At 36.6% G+C, this 16,265-nt stretch overlaps 1 protein-coding gene across 1 annotated transcript; it reads right to left on the minus strand.

Annotated features, from left to right (window-relative positions):
• Positions 1–6,254: 6,254 nt before the first annotated feature.
• Positions 6,255–16,027, minus strand: LOC127098598 (uncharacterized). The gene is made up of 7 exons (XM_051037219.1): positions 15,376–16,027; positions 14,309–15,025; positions 8,493–8,845; positions 7,878–8,089; positions 7,345–7,601; positions 7,061–7,239; positions 6,255–6,825 (listed from the first exon to the last, which is right to left on the minus strand). Exons 1-7 carry the CDS (start codon positions 15,626–15,628, stop codon positions 6,742–6,744), a joined length of 2,055 nt encoding a protein of 684 aa, XP_050893176.1. The 5' UTR covers positions 15,629–16,027; the 3' UTR covers positions 6,255–6,741.
• Positions 16,028–16,265: the final 238 nt, after the last annotated feature.

The following is a 16,265-nucleotide window of genomic DNA, read 5'->3' on the forward strand; positions in this document are numbered from 1 at the left end:
TTGCATACGCTTATACCTAAGCATGTCATTCAATAACATATAATCTCACCTCACGTTAGCAAGACCTCTAAACCACCATAAAACACCATCATATTAGACTTCTCGCCACCGTGGGAAAGCCCTAACCACCATACAGCGTAATATACCTACTAAGGCCTTTGAGCATCAATGTCCTTCGTAGGGACGACATGCACACCTGTACTTTTTAATAAGTACAATGGCGCCCACCGTGGGACCCCGATAAAACTAACTTGGGTCACGCCTTTACTCTTACTCCTCTTATCTTCCCCTTGAAGATGGGTGTCGAGACTCTACATTACAACACAAACATCATTGTTGGAGTTTTCGATGGTGGAGGTAGCTCTAGATCCTCCCGAAAGAAATAGGCAAGATAGGTTGTTGCAACAAATGTAATATCTTATGGTTTTCCCATAGGCGCCCAAGGGAAAATAGGGGTTAACATAACCTTCTCTAAGGAGGACGCCCTCGGAGTCAGCTCTCATGATAATGACCCCTTGGTCATCATTGTGCAATATTGCAGCTGGGATATCAAGCGAGTCTTGATATATCCTAGTAACTTTGTTGACCAGTGGTCCATAGGAAGCAAAAGATTGGCAAGGAGAAGAGGATCACCATTGATGAAGAGGTGGAGAAACTATCCAACTTCGTGTTTATCAACTAGACAAAATACCCCACTTGGCTAGCCAATGTAGTTCTAGTACGGAAAGCTAACAATAGATGGCACATGTCTGTATACTTCACTGATCTGAACACCGTTTATAATAAAGATCCTTATCCATTATCAGAAATCGATCACTTTATTGATCTTCAAGCTACCGCATGTTGAGCTTCATGGACGCATACTCAGTATATATCTAGATCCGGATGAACCGCCTAGACGCTCCCAAATTAGTCTTCATGTCGAATCATGGAAACTACTACTACAATTTCATGCTCTTAGGCCTCAAGAATGTTGGTGCCACTTACCAGCGACTCACAAACACTTTGATCTTCCACCAGATAGGGTGAAACTTGAAGGTCTACATCGAAAACATACTAGTGAAACCTATCAAAGTGCGCAACGAAGAATAGGATTTTGAAGATGTCATGCAGTTAGTCAAGAAATATGGCATGCGTCTAAATCTCACAAAGTGTTCTTTCGGGGTTCAGGATGGAAAATTCATAGGGTTCATGCAAACAAGAAGAGGCATTGAGCCCAATCCAGATAAATACCAAGTGGTTGTCACCATGAGAAGCCCCATTAATGTCAAGGAAGTACAACAACTTACAGGTTGTCTTATCGCCCTATCTCACTTACTCTCATGTGCGGGTGTCTTACCTTGGATTTTTTTGACCTGACTATAAATGGTAAGTAAGAATAAGTGTGCCATGATGAAAGTTATTGAACATGTCAAAACGATGTGTGTGGCAAGTGTGGTCGAAGCAGTTGAAGGTCGATGAGTGTTGGTAGAATCTGTGGACTTAGTGAAAATTTCAAATGCTCTAAGTTGGTTATTTGGTTTGATTGAAAGAGTGGGAATTAGATTAGAACAGGTGGTTACTCGAAAACACGTGGAGGATCATCGAAGATAACGAATGCACGAAAGTAAAATGTGTCGTGATTTGTTTAATCGACCGTTTGTAGGTGGTTATTTCAGATTAGTATATAAGGGGAGGTTGTTTACAATATAGAGGTCTGCAATTGTACTCATATTTCTACATACTCAAAGTATCTGCGTAATTGAGAAACGAGTGAAGAAAATGTATGTTTGCGTTCCATATTTATAAATTCCAAGCACTTTTACATTCAAGCCTTTTTCTTCATTCACTTATATTTCGATCATTTATCATTTTATCTTCATTTTTACATTTCGATTTCAGTTATCTTTGTCTTCAAAATCTTTTATATTCTAAGTCTTGTCAAAATTTCACATTGTTATCTTCACATTGTGTTTTCGATTTCAATCATAACATGGCGTTCAAAGGTTTAAATTCATACAAATATGTTCCGTGAGATTTTTGAGTTTGATCCCTTAAGTATTAATAGAAACTCGTTTTGTTTACCAAATTTATCAGTAAACAAATTGGCACGCCCGGTGGGACCCTTTTTGTGTGAATTATTGATTTTATTTCGAAAAAGTATCATTTATTTTCATTAACTTCTCATTTCTGAGTGTGCATGAGACTACGAAGTGGTAGAATAACAAAGAGATTAGTTAGGAATTATATAAGGAGATACGTCAGGAGGATGGCTATTCCTAGAAATAACAATGGAGAACAATCCTCTAATAGCACTGGGACAAGCACGACCGTTGCAATGTTAATAACTGACATACAATCCTCCTTGAAAATAGGGATTCAACGGTCCATCATCTACTAGGTGGGTGGTGACCTTTCCGCAAAGAAACCATAGGCCTAAAGCCTTTATGAATACCTCTCTCCCAACGGGAGAAAGGGAGACAGATCTTAAGTCATACATACCACGGCTCACATACATTTATACCTAAGCATATCATTCAATAACAGATTCTCTCACCTCAAGTGAGCAGAACCTTCTAAATCACCACATAACGCATGACTTCTCGTCGTCGTAGGAATGTCCAATCACCATACAGTGTAATATACCTACTAAGGTCTTTGAGCATATATGCCATTTGCAAAGATAGCATACACACTTGTATTTTTACCGATACAAATATCATCCATCAAAACTCAATCATCTTCTTTTAAGTCCTGCACAAACAAGATACATGGGGAAAAAACACAATCTTAGAATTTTGCCAAGAAAAACAGATTTGTTTGAATAACAATAGTTAGATAAGTTTATCCATATAACTTTGGCTGAAACATTTTCACAAGACAGTGGTTAAGTAAGTTATAACAACACTTTGACAACATATTCATATTAGAAATTGTTGATTAATTTAAAGAGAAACCGAAAAAACAAAGAAGAGATATATCATGCTAGTAGATATTTCACTTTCCAAGTTTGCTTGAAAAGTCATTTCACGTAGTTACATTTCCGTAAGGCAAAGACATCAATATCAGATCCAAAAATAAATAAAAAATTGAAATTGAAATTAAGATTCATAAAATAAAACTAGGAATACATAGATGAGTTCAACATAAAATGAAATATTACACTTCAATATCCAGGTGGACGCTTCAACATTTTCAGAATATGATCTTGAAATCGTCGCTTCTAACTCGAGCGAAGCTTTTATTTCATAACGGAAAAACGTATTCCACGTAGCTCTTACGTCCATTTATGTCTTGAGCTCAAATTTGTTAAACTCAATCTTTCCTCTATTGACAATCAAGGTGAACGATATTCGAGCTTCATAATCTTTCGATTGTCTCCGTAAGGTAGGAGATAATGGATTTCGTCTTTGATATCTTCGAGGGAGGTGAAATCGTTGATCTTGAATGTGCACCCAGGTGTAGAGATGGAGAACGATACATTTGCGACATACCAGTGAAAGTTTAGTTGTGACATTTGAGACATTTTCAGTTAGTGTGAAATATAACATAAGATCACCTTAATTTATATAAGACATAGATCAATATGGACCACTTAATGACTGACATGTTGATTTCGGAGATATATCTTTATGACTGCACCCTATTATCTTGTTCTAGAGATGCATCTTCGAAACTTCTCCTGAACCAGTTTTAAAACAGAACCTATAATATAACATGTTTTTTCATTTATAAAAAACACAAATGTTGTTATGGTGAAGATCAAAAATGCATTGAGACAAAATATGAACAAATGATGAATATATAACACTTCATTATATTGAGACACAATTACATACACTTATTTTTCCGGTAAAACAAGAAATTAAAATGAATCGAAACATATGTTGTCGGCTAAATCTATTGGTGGTACCCCCTTAGACTTTTGTGCATTTGATTCTCATTCAATGTTGCTCAATTTATCAAACTCTTGTAGAAAAATTTATTATACGATTCCATGCATCCATTATTTTTTCCACAACCACATCCATCTTCACCATTTTCTATCTTCAGACTCTATCTGTTTCGTCCCTACCGCGGATTTAACCCGACTTCTCACATTCTTTATTATGTGATACCTACAAAATAATGCATTAGAAGAAGGAAATATCTTTGCAACCAAATTCATCAATGTATGATCGGTAACAATCGCTTTAGGCATCTCACCTTGATCCTTCAACAGTGTCCGACACACCTCTAACGTCCAAGTAAAGTTGTCCTCTTTTTCACATTCAAGAAATGTAAACCCAATAAAATATGTCTTCTCAGATGAGGTAACACCAACCATCTTCAACAATGGAAGTATATACATGTTGGTCTTGTAGGTTGAATCAAGTATAAGCACCGTATAAAATATGTTGAATAACTTTATGGAATCGGGGTGAGTCCAAAATATATCTCTAACAGTAACTTCATTCTCGCATGCTCGGTACATAGACATGTAATTGTTATCGTCCAACAGTTTCAAGAGTTGTTGCATCTCAGTTCTATCTCACCTAAGCGTCTTTTTAGTTAGGTACTGAATATTATACACTTGCTTGATATTTGATATATTTTCGATTCGTTTCTGTTTTAATGTTGCAAGTATATTTTTCTGTTGAACTAGATTCAAGGTCATATCAGTACATATTCCTTCTTTTCCGGTATGAGCCGACACATACTAAAATGTCCGACTAATTTTCACACAAATCATGATTATGCAAACCACATATCACATTAAATCTCCAGGTTTTGTTTACCAACATGTAATCACGCACCTTGAAAGGACACTCACATTTTTTAGATCTAGTGTCGTCTCTTTTAAAAATTTGGAGAGGAGTTCTATATTTTCTGCTTCTTTCGCATGTCATTGTCAAAAAAACGCATCTTATTCTAAACCATTATTGGACCTTCTGATAGCCACACCAAATCCAATTTTAAAGGTCTTCATATGAATCCATTGAAGCATTTGATCACGAGATTCAAACTCTTGCTTGTTTTTAAATTGGTTGCTAACATCTACCGTCTTTACGAAAACACCTTGGACATTCGAAGAAACAACTTATTTTGGAAAAACATCGGAATGCAGCATATTTAATGAAAAGAATTACAACATAACATATAAGTGACACTGCTGAAAATAGAACCGGAAACTGAACACGGACTAGTTCCGAAGATGCATCTCTGAACAAGTTCATACACGTTCCGGATATTACGCTCTTTTTTCCAGCAAAAAAGCTTGATTAACATAAGCAATGCATAGACAAATGAAAAATTTTTACCTGAAATCCTATCTTCTTTTGCTCCCTATGATGTGATGAACCAAAAGAATGGAGATTTGGAGTGAAAAAATTGATTGAGAATAAAATATTTTTTTGTGAAGGGTTTGGTTGAAAAACAACTATGACAACAATGGATATGTGATCATACCGTTGCTTCTTTTATCAGATAATTCCAAAGATACATCTCTGAAAATATCTCTGAAAATATCTGACATGCAAATGTGATAGATAATTTTAAAATCCGGAGAGGCATCTCCGAAATTTCTACTAAACTGATAAATAAATAAGATATTTCTAAAAATATTAAACATATGCCTTTATTGAATAAGAGGTATGTCCGCAAATGCTTCTCCAAAAATAGAGAGCATTTTTTATAATTCAAGTAATGTAGTATTAGAGAAATGCTCAAATTAAATCCATATCAGCAATTAGCTCGTGCTTGGATTCGACGAAACAAATGTCGCACCCAAATGGCATTTCCCTTGGGGGAAATGGGGGGAAAATTGGTGACTAACCCAGAAACTGGTCACCTTTACGGGAGTATATGAACAACGCAAAATTCGATTGTCTCCAATCAAATTTAACCACAATCAAAATTAATAGACATAAGATTCTTAATATCACTAATAAAAGACCCGACATAAGAACTTTGAATAACATGAATTATAAACTTGAAATCGCTTTCGACTGTAACGTTCATCATTCCTGCATGTGAAAATACTTAAAGCCTCGTCCTTCTGGGACGAGATGATGAGTCCAGCCGGTGTAGGCCGCCACAAACTTTTACTTACCTAACTAGTCTCTGGTACAGCCACCAAACTCAGTCTGAGTAATGGTAGAAAAGAAAGCTGTGTCAACACTGCATAACAACCAGTTTGGTAGTTTGGTGGGGGTTTCGAAAATGACAATTTAGACATTAAAAAAGATCAACAGCATATAAACAAATCAGATTCAGAGTTATGTGTAACCCACCCATGCAAGCAAATGTAATATTTAAGTAATAAAATCAATGGGTCAAGAATCATGAGTTATATTTCTAACATGAGTATGATTGACCTATCAAAATTGTCTACATACAAACAATCTCAATTTTGAATTTAGAAATGAAATATGAGTGGGGAGCTGTAGTCGTGGAAGTGACCGTTAGGGGTTTGATTTGATGCTTTGCTTGTCTCCCAAGGCATAATGAATTCTGTCACAACAAATTGATGGATACAAGAAATATGAATCATATGATAAAACATAACCGATATATTAGGTTCCATGGATGACACAGCATCAGTGTAGATTCTAGTTTGAGACAGTTCAGTTCTGAATGAATCATCAAGTCACCCGAACTGTGAAACCAACTCTGCAGCATATGGTTAGCATAGATCACAAGTCTAACAAATACGGAAGAGGATGGCCATGTACATTATATCAAGCCTACTATAGGGATAAAAATGTTAATAAGCAACTCGCTTTATTCGGTTGCTTTTAGATGTGTAATCCTCTTCTCGTCCGTCCTATGATGGAATAACTTGGCCATGTGTCTCCTTTCACAGTCCTGTGCGTCAAAAGACAAGAAAAACCATGACTCAGAGGACTGACAAAAAGAACGCCACGCTGTCTTGGTAGGAGATTCAAATTCAAGTCCTTGTTCGATATGAATTGAATCTTTACCAAATAAACAACCTATGCTGGCACATAAGTACTTTCATCCCTATCCCTACAATCCTATAGTATAAACTACTATAGGAGAAAAGAGCAATATATAAGAAGCTGTGTATAAGTTTCTTCACCTTGAACATATTAAGATGAAAAGGTTTATCAGGATTCATCCTTCTCAGCTTCTGATAAGTATATGCAAAACTTAGCTGATCACGAGGAGTAAACCGCTCAACTTCATTGAACCAAAGACAGTTGAACAAATTTGACATAGGGGTGTGAGCCCTAATAATAAAAGAACCTTCTGGAACATCTGTCAAAAGAAAAAATATGTGTATATCATTGAGAAGTCAGTGATAGTACATTTATTAGCCAACAAGTTCGGAGAATTGACACAGAAATTGTCAAAAGAACATACTGCTTGGAAGAAGCTTTTTTGGATCTGATGCATTGAATCTTTGGAGTCCGTCAGCACGGTAAAATGAAAATTGTTGATCTATAACTGTATGATTATACTTGTTCAATTTCTTGTTCTGTGCTACCTCTTCCCACACACAATGCCGATCATAGTGATTGGATATTGCAAACTCATATCCCTTTCGCCACAAGAAGTACTCCAAGATGAGTAAAGGATCAAGCTGCAGCCTTAATTTGCTATCCAGCCAAATTGAATACCTGAAACAAATTTCAAAAAAATGCATAAGCATAAAAATCGGTTATCTATATTATTATAACACTCTTGGGTTCCTATTTTACCTTCCTCTTTCAGACACTAATGGTTTGGTCTAATGCATAATAAAAGAATCTTAACCAACTAAAAGAATTTTTCACCATTTTATCTTAAAGCGACACATTATTAACATATCTGTCTTAGTGTATAATGCCACTTAGCAGTTACCGTGACTAAAACATCATCCAAATTAATATTGTCAAAATCAAATTTGGACTCACCTTGCAAACGGAAAAAGTCGATGGGCCAATAACTTTGGTATTTTGCCCACTCGCCGCATATCATCATAAGGTAGATTCTTCACTACCACTAACTTCCAAAAGCCAATGAAACCCATTCTATCAGGAGCATGGCCTTCAGAAGAAAGTGTCCTTACTGTAACTTCGTCAGTAAACATAACAAAGCAGACATTCTTCCTTGACAATCGTGTGATCTGAAATCAAAATAACAAAGATTAATGTAATAAAACACACTATAGCAATTGGATCGATGGTTGATAGTTGGTCACACACATGCATCTTGTCCTTGAGATTCTAATAGTTGCAACTTACTTCCAAACTACTACTACATTCAATGCTAACAGAATTAAATTTCAAGAAAGGTAAGTATTGCAAATAGATCATGCGATAATGCGTAAAAAAATATATAAGCTTCCAACCATGTCAAAATGAAAACAATTGATATCAATCGCCAGAGAGACTTTGGGACAATATTAAAATGAAATTCACGGGTAGGTTTAGATTAGAATAATTCAATGCAGCACAAAATAAATTGCACCGCCATTTTCTCTTGAATGGAAGTCAAAATGCAATATTTATTGAAAGATTAACCATTACCGTCTTGGTGGCCGGGATCCTCAAGCGGTCAGAATTTCCAAATATGCATGAAATCACAGCAATATGACATCTGCTAATGTAACTTTCATCATCTTCTGACATGTCAAATCCAGTGCTGGGTGAACCTTCAGGACCTTTAACAAAACCACATTTTATGTTTTGATCACGTGCCAAAAATGAATTTTCTCTTTCTTCTAAGCTCTGATGTCCAGCAAATTTTGGCTTCCATTGTTCTACTTCCAGTGGCTTCTCTTCTTTCTCTACATATTGTAAGCTAAACCTTGCAAATTTTCGACTTTCTAGTGGTTCTACAAGTAGTGAAGTTGAGTTTAACAACTTCATCTCACAGGAACCTGTAAAATAGGTGACAAGCAAGCAAACAGGTTATACAGCTTTTTACTTTTGTTTTATTTTAATATATTTTTTGGATAATGTGGGAATAAAGGAAATATCACCATGAGCAATTAGATACTCCCTCAGTTTTAAAATGATTGTCGGTTAAGGTTTTTGCACACAAATTAAGAAATGTAATAATATTGTCAGAAGACATTACACTTTTACTAAATTAACCTTATACATGTGTTGAGAGTATTGTACAGAGTAATAATTAATAGACACAATTAGAAATATAGCAATCATTTCTACATTGAAAAGTGAGAATGACATTCATTTTGAAACAAACGGTGGAAGTATATCTTCATAAACTTGGAACAGGTTGTAATTGAGCAATATACTCAATTGTTTAAAAACTAGTTTTAGAATTAATCTGCCAGATTTAACACGACTCCATGAGAAAACATGGTGACAGCATGGAGGCAAAAGTAAAAACTAATCCATATAAACCATGTCCATACAGATTTTTATGGAACCAGCTCAAACCAGATTTTATTTAAATAAGAAAAACTTTATAATTTTAAAATATTATCAAATATTCAAAATGTTAGAAAGCTTCTTGATGTTTTCGTATGATAAACAATTATACAAGCCCTTTGACAAGTATCCAAGCACTTGGGGAACCCTCCCTTAAAAGCTAGCTAACAAGAAGAGAGAAGAGCCAAGCCATTTAAATACCATACCAAGCAACTCATTCATGAGGGGCTAGGACATTAATCAGACTCGTAAAACTGAATCAGGTAAGTGTGTATATATTATTGAATGAAACTGATGAGTCTAGAGGCTTTTAACACTGTAATCGCAAATGAAAAAGATAAACCAGAGTTCTAGAACTCCTCACCAGAGCACAATGCTCCTAACCAGAGAGAAAACTCTCCTAACCAACTCTAACAATATTTCAAAACACCCTCTCTACTACGCAACCATTTCTCTTATAACCAATTCATGTGAGGTTGGTGCACACCTCACTAACTGACTTATTCTCTCCTCCTGGCCACACCTTTCCCTTCGTGCAATCCTTCCAGAAGCTGGGCTTATATAGATTTATCCCAATGCTTGGCTCACCATGGGCCATAGGCCCAAGTGTCTATCACTGCCTCCTCCTGCAGAAGCAGACTTTGTCCTTAAGGTTGAGAGGGAAAGAAGTTGGCTCTCGAGTATTTCTCCGTTCACCCTAGAAATTGGCTTCCTTTCTTTCCACTTCACCAACCATTGTTTGACACCTCCCTTAGGAAATCTGGGTTATTATAAGCACTTGAATAGTTCCCAATTACTTCCAGTTCCAGCATACTCTGAATTGTCTCCTGAAAATTTGCAGTGAATTGAAAAGTTGCAGCAGTGTGACCCTTAAATTTCTGAAGTTCAGCTCTCTGTTTATTTGTCAACCCATGTTCTGCAGTTGCTACAACCTCTCTAGCTTCCTTTCTCCACAAGCTCTGTAATGGGCATGGTTGTGATTTGGCTTGAATGCTATGAAGTCCGGACTCGGACACGGGACACGACACGGACACGGACACGAGGGCCCCGCTAATGTAAAAATCATAGGACACGGACACGGTTATATATAATTTATATATTAATATAATAATGTAATTTATGGACAAAATTTGTAAATAATTCAAAATGAGAAGCAAAGTTTATGTTTATTTAAGATAAAACAATAAAAAATTCTTTCAACACTTTCAAACAAATTTCAAACATGATAATTGATATTCATAGATACCTTGTGGAAATCGAAACAATGATGCGCAAAGATGAAAATAATCGGAGAAGATAAAAGAAATTTGTGGAGACAAAAGCAGTGAAATATAAAAAAATAAGGAATCCTAATTGTGTTGTTTATACAGTGAAGAAGTGGAATATGAAAGCTAAAACACCTATTTATTTTTTAAATTTTGAAAATTTTTTAGTTGGGCTTTTTTTTAATAAAAAATTTCTGAATTGGGTCGTGTCCTTTATTTGAAATAAGGTGTCGTATCCGTGTCCGCAGTAATTAAATATTTTTTTCTGTTGGACACTTCAAAAACGTGTCTGATACGTGTCGCACGAGTGTCATACGCGTGTCGGTGTCCGACACGTGTCCGACACGACGACACGCTGTGTGAATGGCGTGTCAGAGCTTCATAGCTTGAATGTCTTCCATCCCTTATGGCTCTCGTAATGAGTCAGCAACTGTCCAGCCATCTCCAGTGTCGTTCCAAACCATATCGAGATCGCCTAATTCAAATACATACAATGATATGCGTCATCCTCAGTTGTGAAACCCTCTAACTGAACCTCCAAACTTGTGCACTTCCCCATCGTCGACAGACACCCTGTGGTCATCACTCAATCCTACCCTCATAGCCCGGTGCTTCTCTACTCTTTTACACACGGCGATGTCGTCAATCGAGGAGAAATAAAATAGTGGCTTGCACGGTTTCCACTAAGATCACCATTGGTACCCCATTAAGCCTCTCCCCTCCATTTCAAGGAGGTAGGCTCGGAGCACTTGAATATGTTGATCCCCGTGGTTCAAGACAAACCCATGAAGTTGTATTCCAGCCATCATCCCTCAATCACTATCACTTCGTCTTCTTCATTTAAGGCATCGTTGTAATCCAAAATCACCACACACAGTTGCTCTCGGTGCACTGGCGCATCGGACGATCGTTCTCACAACACCAAAAACAGAGGCCACAAGCCCTGCAATCCTTGAGCTTAGAAAACGGAAGATGTTTGATTCCTCTATTACGACCTGTGTTCCCCCTTCGCGATTCCCCCCGCCTCGTTTACAGGGTTTGATTCTGATTAGTGTTGGAACTGAACCGACCCACTTTGGGTTGGTTACTCAAAAGGTGGATTGAGTCCAAAATCCCCTTTGTTTGGGCCTCAGTTACTGGCATCCCAAAATTTCCCTTACCATGTGGCCCAGAGTCCGAATCACCCCCTCCATCGACACGCATTACCTCTACTGTTACTCTGAGACGTCATCATCCCTCAAATATCTGTCCAAACATTTCTCACGAATCTTCAATTGAATCTCTGTGAAGCCCTCCAACAAAGTACCCCAAGTACTGCTCCTTTGGGAGATGACCTACCAACGACGAAATATACCCGTTATGCATTCGTCAACACTCCCAACTTGTGCCATTTCCTTCAACTCTTCAAATGGATTATCACTCTCCCTTCCTTCATATCTTTCAATAATTGCTTGCTTCAGTTTGAGCCAGATCAGATCACCCTCTGTTTCATGCAAGAGGTTAAACCAGTGAATGGTCACACTTTCCATGCTCAACTTAGCCCTCTGTCTTCGAACCAACTCTATCAATATTTCAGAATACCCTCTCCACTACCTGACCCCTCTCTGTTATAACCAACTCACCTAAAGTTGGCAAACACCTCACTTGCTGATTCTCTCCCCTTGGCCCTACCTACTTTCCCTTCGTGCAATCCTTCCAGAATATGGGCTTATGCAGATTTGCCTCAATGCTTAGCTCACCATAGGCCATAAGGCCCAAGTATCATATCAGATGCGTCCTAATACCCAAGTCCCTATCTCCATCACCAAAATATATGCGGCGGATGCAAAATATTACCTCCATTTCAAAATGAGTGTCACTTAAACAAACAAAAAAATTCTTCAAAATGAAAATCATCTACAGTTTTCAACATAATATTTAAAAAACAAATCAATTATACACTATAATTAATACAATGCACATTATATTCCACTTTGCATTTATGATAGTGGGAAATACACCACAGTTAATGAGGATAATTTGATAAAATTATTATTCTCTTCTATTTATTGTATTTCTTAATGTGTCTAAAAACCAAAAACACGTTCATCTTAAAACGCATGGAATATACGTGAGTAGGTATAAACTGGTCATATTTAGAAAAACTGCTTTCTGATCAGAAAAACTACATTCTAAGTAAATTAAAATTTATTACATCATAATGTGGAAATAGAGGAAGAGTAGATCAGATGGAGAGAAGTCAAACAACTAGAGGAAGAGGAAGGCCTAGAAAGACTATAAGAGAAGTCATTAAGAAAGATCTCAAGATTAACGATTTTGGATAGAAGCATGGTTATGGATAGAACATTATGGCAAAAGTTGATCATGTAGCCAACGCCATTTAGTGGGATAGGGTTGGGTTGTTGTTGTTGTATAATGTGGAAATAGACAGATAATTAGTGAACTGGTATTCTCTGTAGCACACCAAATGGCATTTTAAAGCAGGTAAGCAAAAACAACAGCATCATTACTCAATTTCTATTGATTCACTTTGCCAGGTAATGTAATTCTAAGCAAAACATATGACCATTTTGTGGAAGACCAACACAAAATCATTTAAAGAGATTAAGTAGGAATAGTACAAACTATGTAAGCTTGGAACAAAATGATAAGAGCTCAAAACAACGAAAACCTACTTAAGTTTCTCAGTGTCCTGTACTTTTTTTTTTAAAATTGAAAAAACTAGAATGATAACTAGGAGAGACCATGCAACAGAGAAGCAATGATCCCGACTTCTTGAATGTAAACATTTCCATTTTTCAATCAGAATGGTTAAACAATTACTACGCCATCTTTCAATATAAACTCAAGGTTGTTTCTGTCCCTGCTATAACTGCAAAATGGTTGAAGGAACCAGATTAATGAGCTATATGTTGATTGAAACAGACGTTTCAAAGTATTCGCTAGATTGGAGATAAACCATTACCGATTGAAAAGTCCAAAGGCTCAGATGGAATATATATAAATGCAACTATGCAAGTAACACTAAGGTTCAGTGTTTGCAATGTTCTTTTGAAAACAAAGCCAGGATTGAATGTGAAGGGGCAAAAAAAATAAAAATCGGAGGGAGTGCATATGAATAATGGCTATTGGTTATTGTGAAAACATGTCGCAGAAAGTCCTGAAGTTTGATTCGTAAAAGTAGAAAACAAGACCGAAAAAAGGTAAACAAAGAAAATAAAACAGTAAGTATCTGGTTACCTATTGATTTAACTTAAAAGTAAAAACCATGAGAACACTAAAAATGAAAAGGAAACAAGAATGAGAAACAACAAATGCATCATTTCAAGGATACCACAACCAATATTCCTATGAGAAATGAAAATAGACAAGATATTCCACCGTAATTCAAAGTCCAACCAGAGAATACCCTTGAATGTCAAATTTCCTGAGATTTCTATCTTTTATTCAACCCCCACCCCAAAAAAAACGAAACTGAGAACAGAACAGAAATATACTTTTAGTCCCTAAGCATAATAAGATGAAGTAACAAAAGTCATTACCAATTCTACTCTTTGTGAATCATGAATAGCACTAATGAGGTAATAAATAAATAATACCTAAAACAAATGCAGATAACTCTCCAAAGGTGGCTAATAGAATACAACAGTAGATATTTAGCGAGAAGAATAAGCTTTTCACCTGAGTATTTGCGACGCTTGCCTTTCCTCTTTGTTTCAGGGCGTGATTTTCTGTTAGTTTTTTCATGTATAATATCTGCAGGTCTAGAATTCGTTTTTCCCCCACGAGAGTTTTTTTTGTTATTGGAAGATTCCCCATCATTATCCTCCTCAGAAGCAATATCATCATTATTTCCCACATCCAAAGAATCGCGAGATTCTTTCTCTTCAGTTTCCAAACTTGGTGTATTAGAATCAAAAAAGTCATCATATTCATCATCAATGTCATCTACCACATTCTTCTTTTCCATGTGAACGTTTTGCGACAATTTCCCATCCCCTTCAGTGGAGTGTCTCGCATTCTTCAAAGAAGCCTCGTATTCTGCTTCATACCTTTTCAATTCATGACGTCCCGCTTCATTATACAAGCCATCACCTTTTCGCTTTAAACCCATATGAGAACCATCTTGAGGAAACTTGATATCGTGATTCGTCTTTCCAGGAGCATCATCTTCAGTAATTGTATCTCCGAGATCCCTACTTATCTGCTCCTTCATATCCTCATCATAATCACCATCTCTTCTCCTATCATCCTTATCCCAATATCTCGAATCTCGGCCATGTCCCCCAGAACTATGCCCAAAATCAAGAACTTTCTTCTGTATCCTTGGTACATTTGTAAGAAAATCAGAATCGCCCTTTATATCATCAGTATCACCACCACCATTGTTACTTATTTCTGCAACCACAGATTAACAATCTTAAAAAAACAACATAAACAAAATCACTTCAAAACAACAAAATGAATAATGATGATTAAGCAAACACCCTATTAACTTCCCAAATAACTAAACCCCGATTCAACCAAATGCAAAACCCCAAAACCAAGCCATTAACAGACGAAAATCTACCGATTCAAACACCATTTCTCAGTTCTCACTCAACAACTTCACCTAACAACCAAACAAAAAACCATACTGAAATCTAGCAAAATCCACAATGCTGATTTCAACAAGTCCAAAAAAGGAAAATCCATTGTGACAATGAAAAACACTAATTGGAAAATTGGAAGTCAGAACAGAACTTCACCTTCTTTAGAAATGTAAGAAAACACGAGGAAAGTAACAGCAAGTACGATGAAGAGGAAAACTAAAATCGCAACCACCGAGAAATGAGCAACTCTGTCTGATCGCGCCGATCTCCGAAACCGTGGCTGCTTATGACTAACACCGCCGCGAATCCCAACGGCGACATGATCACCGGAGCCATTGGTAATGTGTAGATCGTGAGACCCTAACCTCACCCCAAGCCTCTCCGTTCCCGATTGCCTATGCTGAGCCATACCATAACACACAAAACACAATAACACTGTTTCTCTCTCTAGAATTTCTCTCTCTAGAAACTTGCTCAAAGATTCAGAGTTAAGAGTCTATGGGGTTAGTGTGGATTTTCGGTGGGTGGTTGAAGAAGAGTGTGAAGCAAGCGAAACAACACGGTGGTTGAATTATTTTATTTTTTTTTCTGAAAAAAAAAAGTATTATAATTTTTAACTGAATCGATAATAAATGGAAGAAAAAGTTATAGGGGAAGCAAGTGAAGCATGAGAGTGATAGAGAGGTTGCCGGCGACGGTGGGGCGCCGGGGATATAGGCGGCGGTGGATTATTTTACTCACGGGAGTGAGAGGTTCATTAAGAAAGTACGAATCTAATCTTATGTGGGATTTTAAAGATTTGTGTGAATTTTATATTTGATTTGATTTGATTATTTAGATTATCTATCTGTCGGTTAATCTAGTTTTTATTTGAAATTAATTATTGATTAAGATTAATCATGTTTTGATCTAGTTTTGGAAGAATTCACATGATTAAGTTAAAAGATGAAATTTGAGTTTTTGGACATATGACTAAATCTTACAGCTCCACCGGTGACAAAATTCACAATAAATGAAACGCGCCCGAAGAAAGCACCGTTTTCTAT

The sequence above is a fragment of the Lathyrus oleraceus genome, chromosome 6 (genome assembly GCF_024323335.1).
Source record: "Lathyrus oleraceus cultivar Zhongwan6 chromosome 6, CAAS_Psat_ZW6_1.0, whole genome shotgun sequence".
Taxonomy (NCBI): Eukaryota; Viridiplantae; Streptophyta; class Magnoliopsida; order Fabales; family Fabaceae; genus Lathyrus; species Lathyrus oleraceus.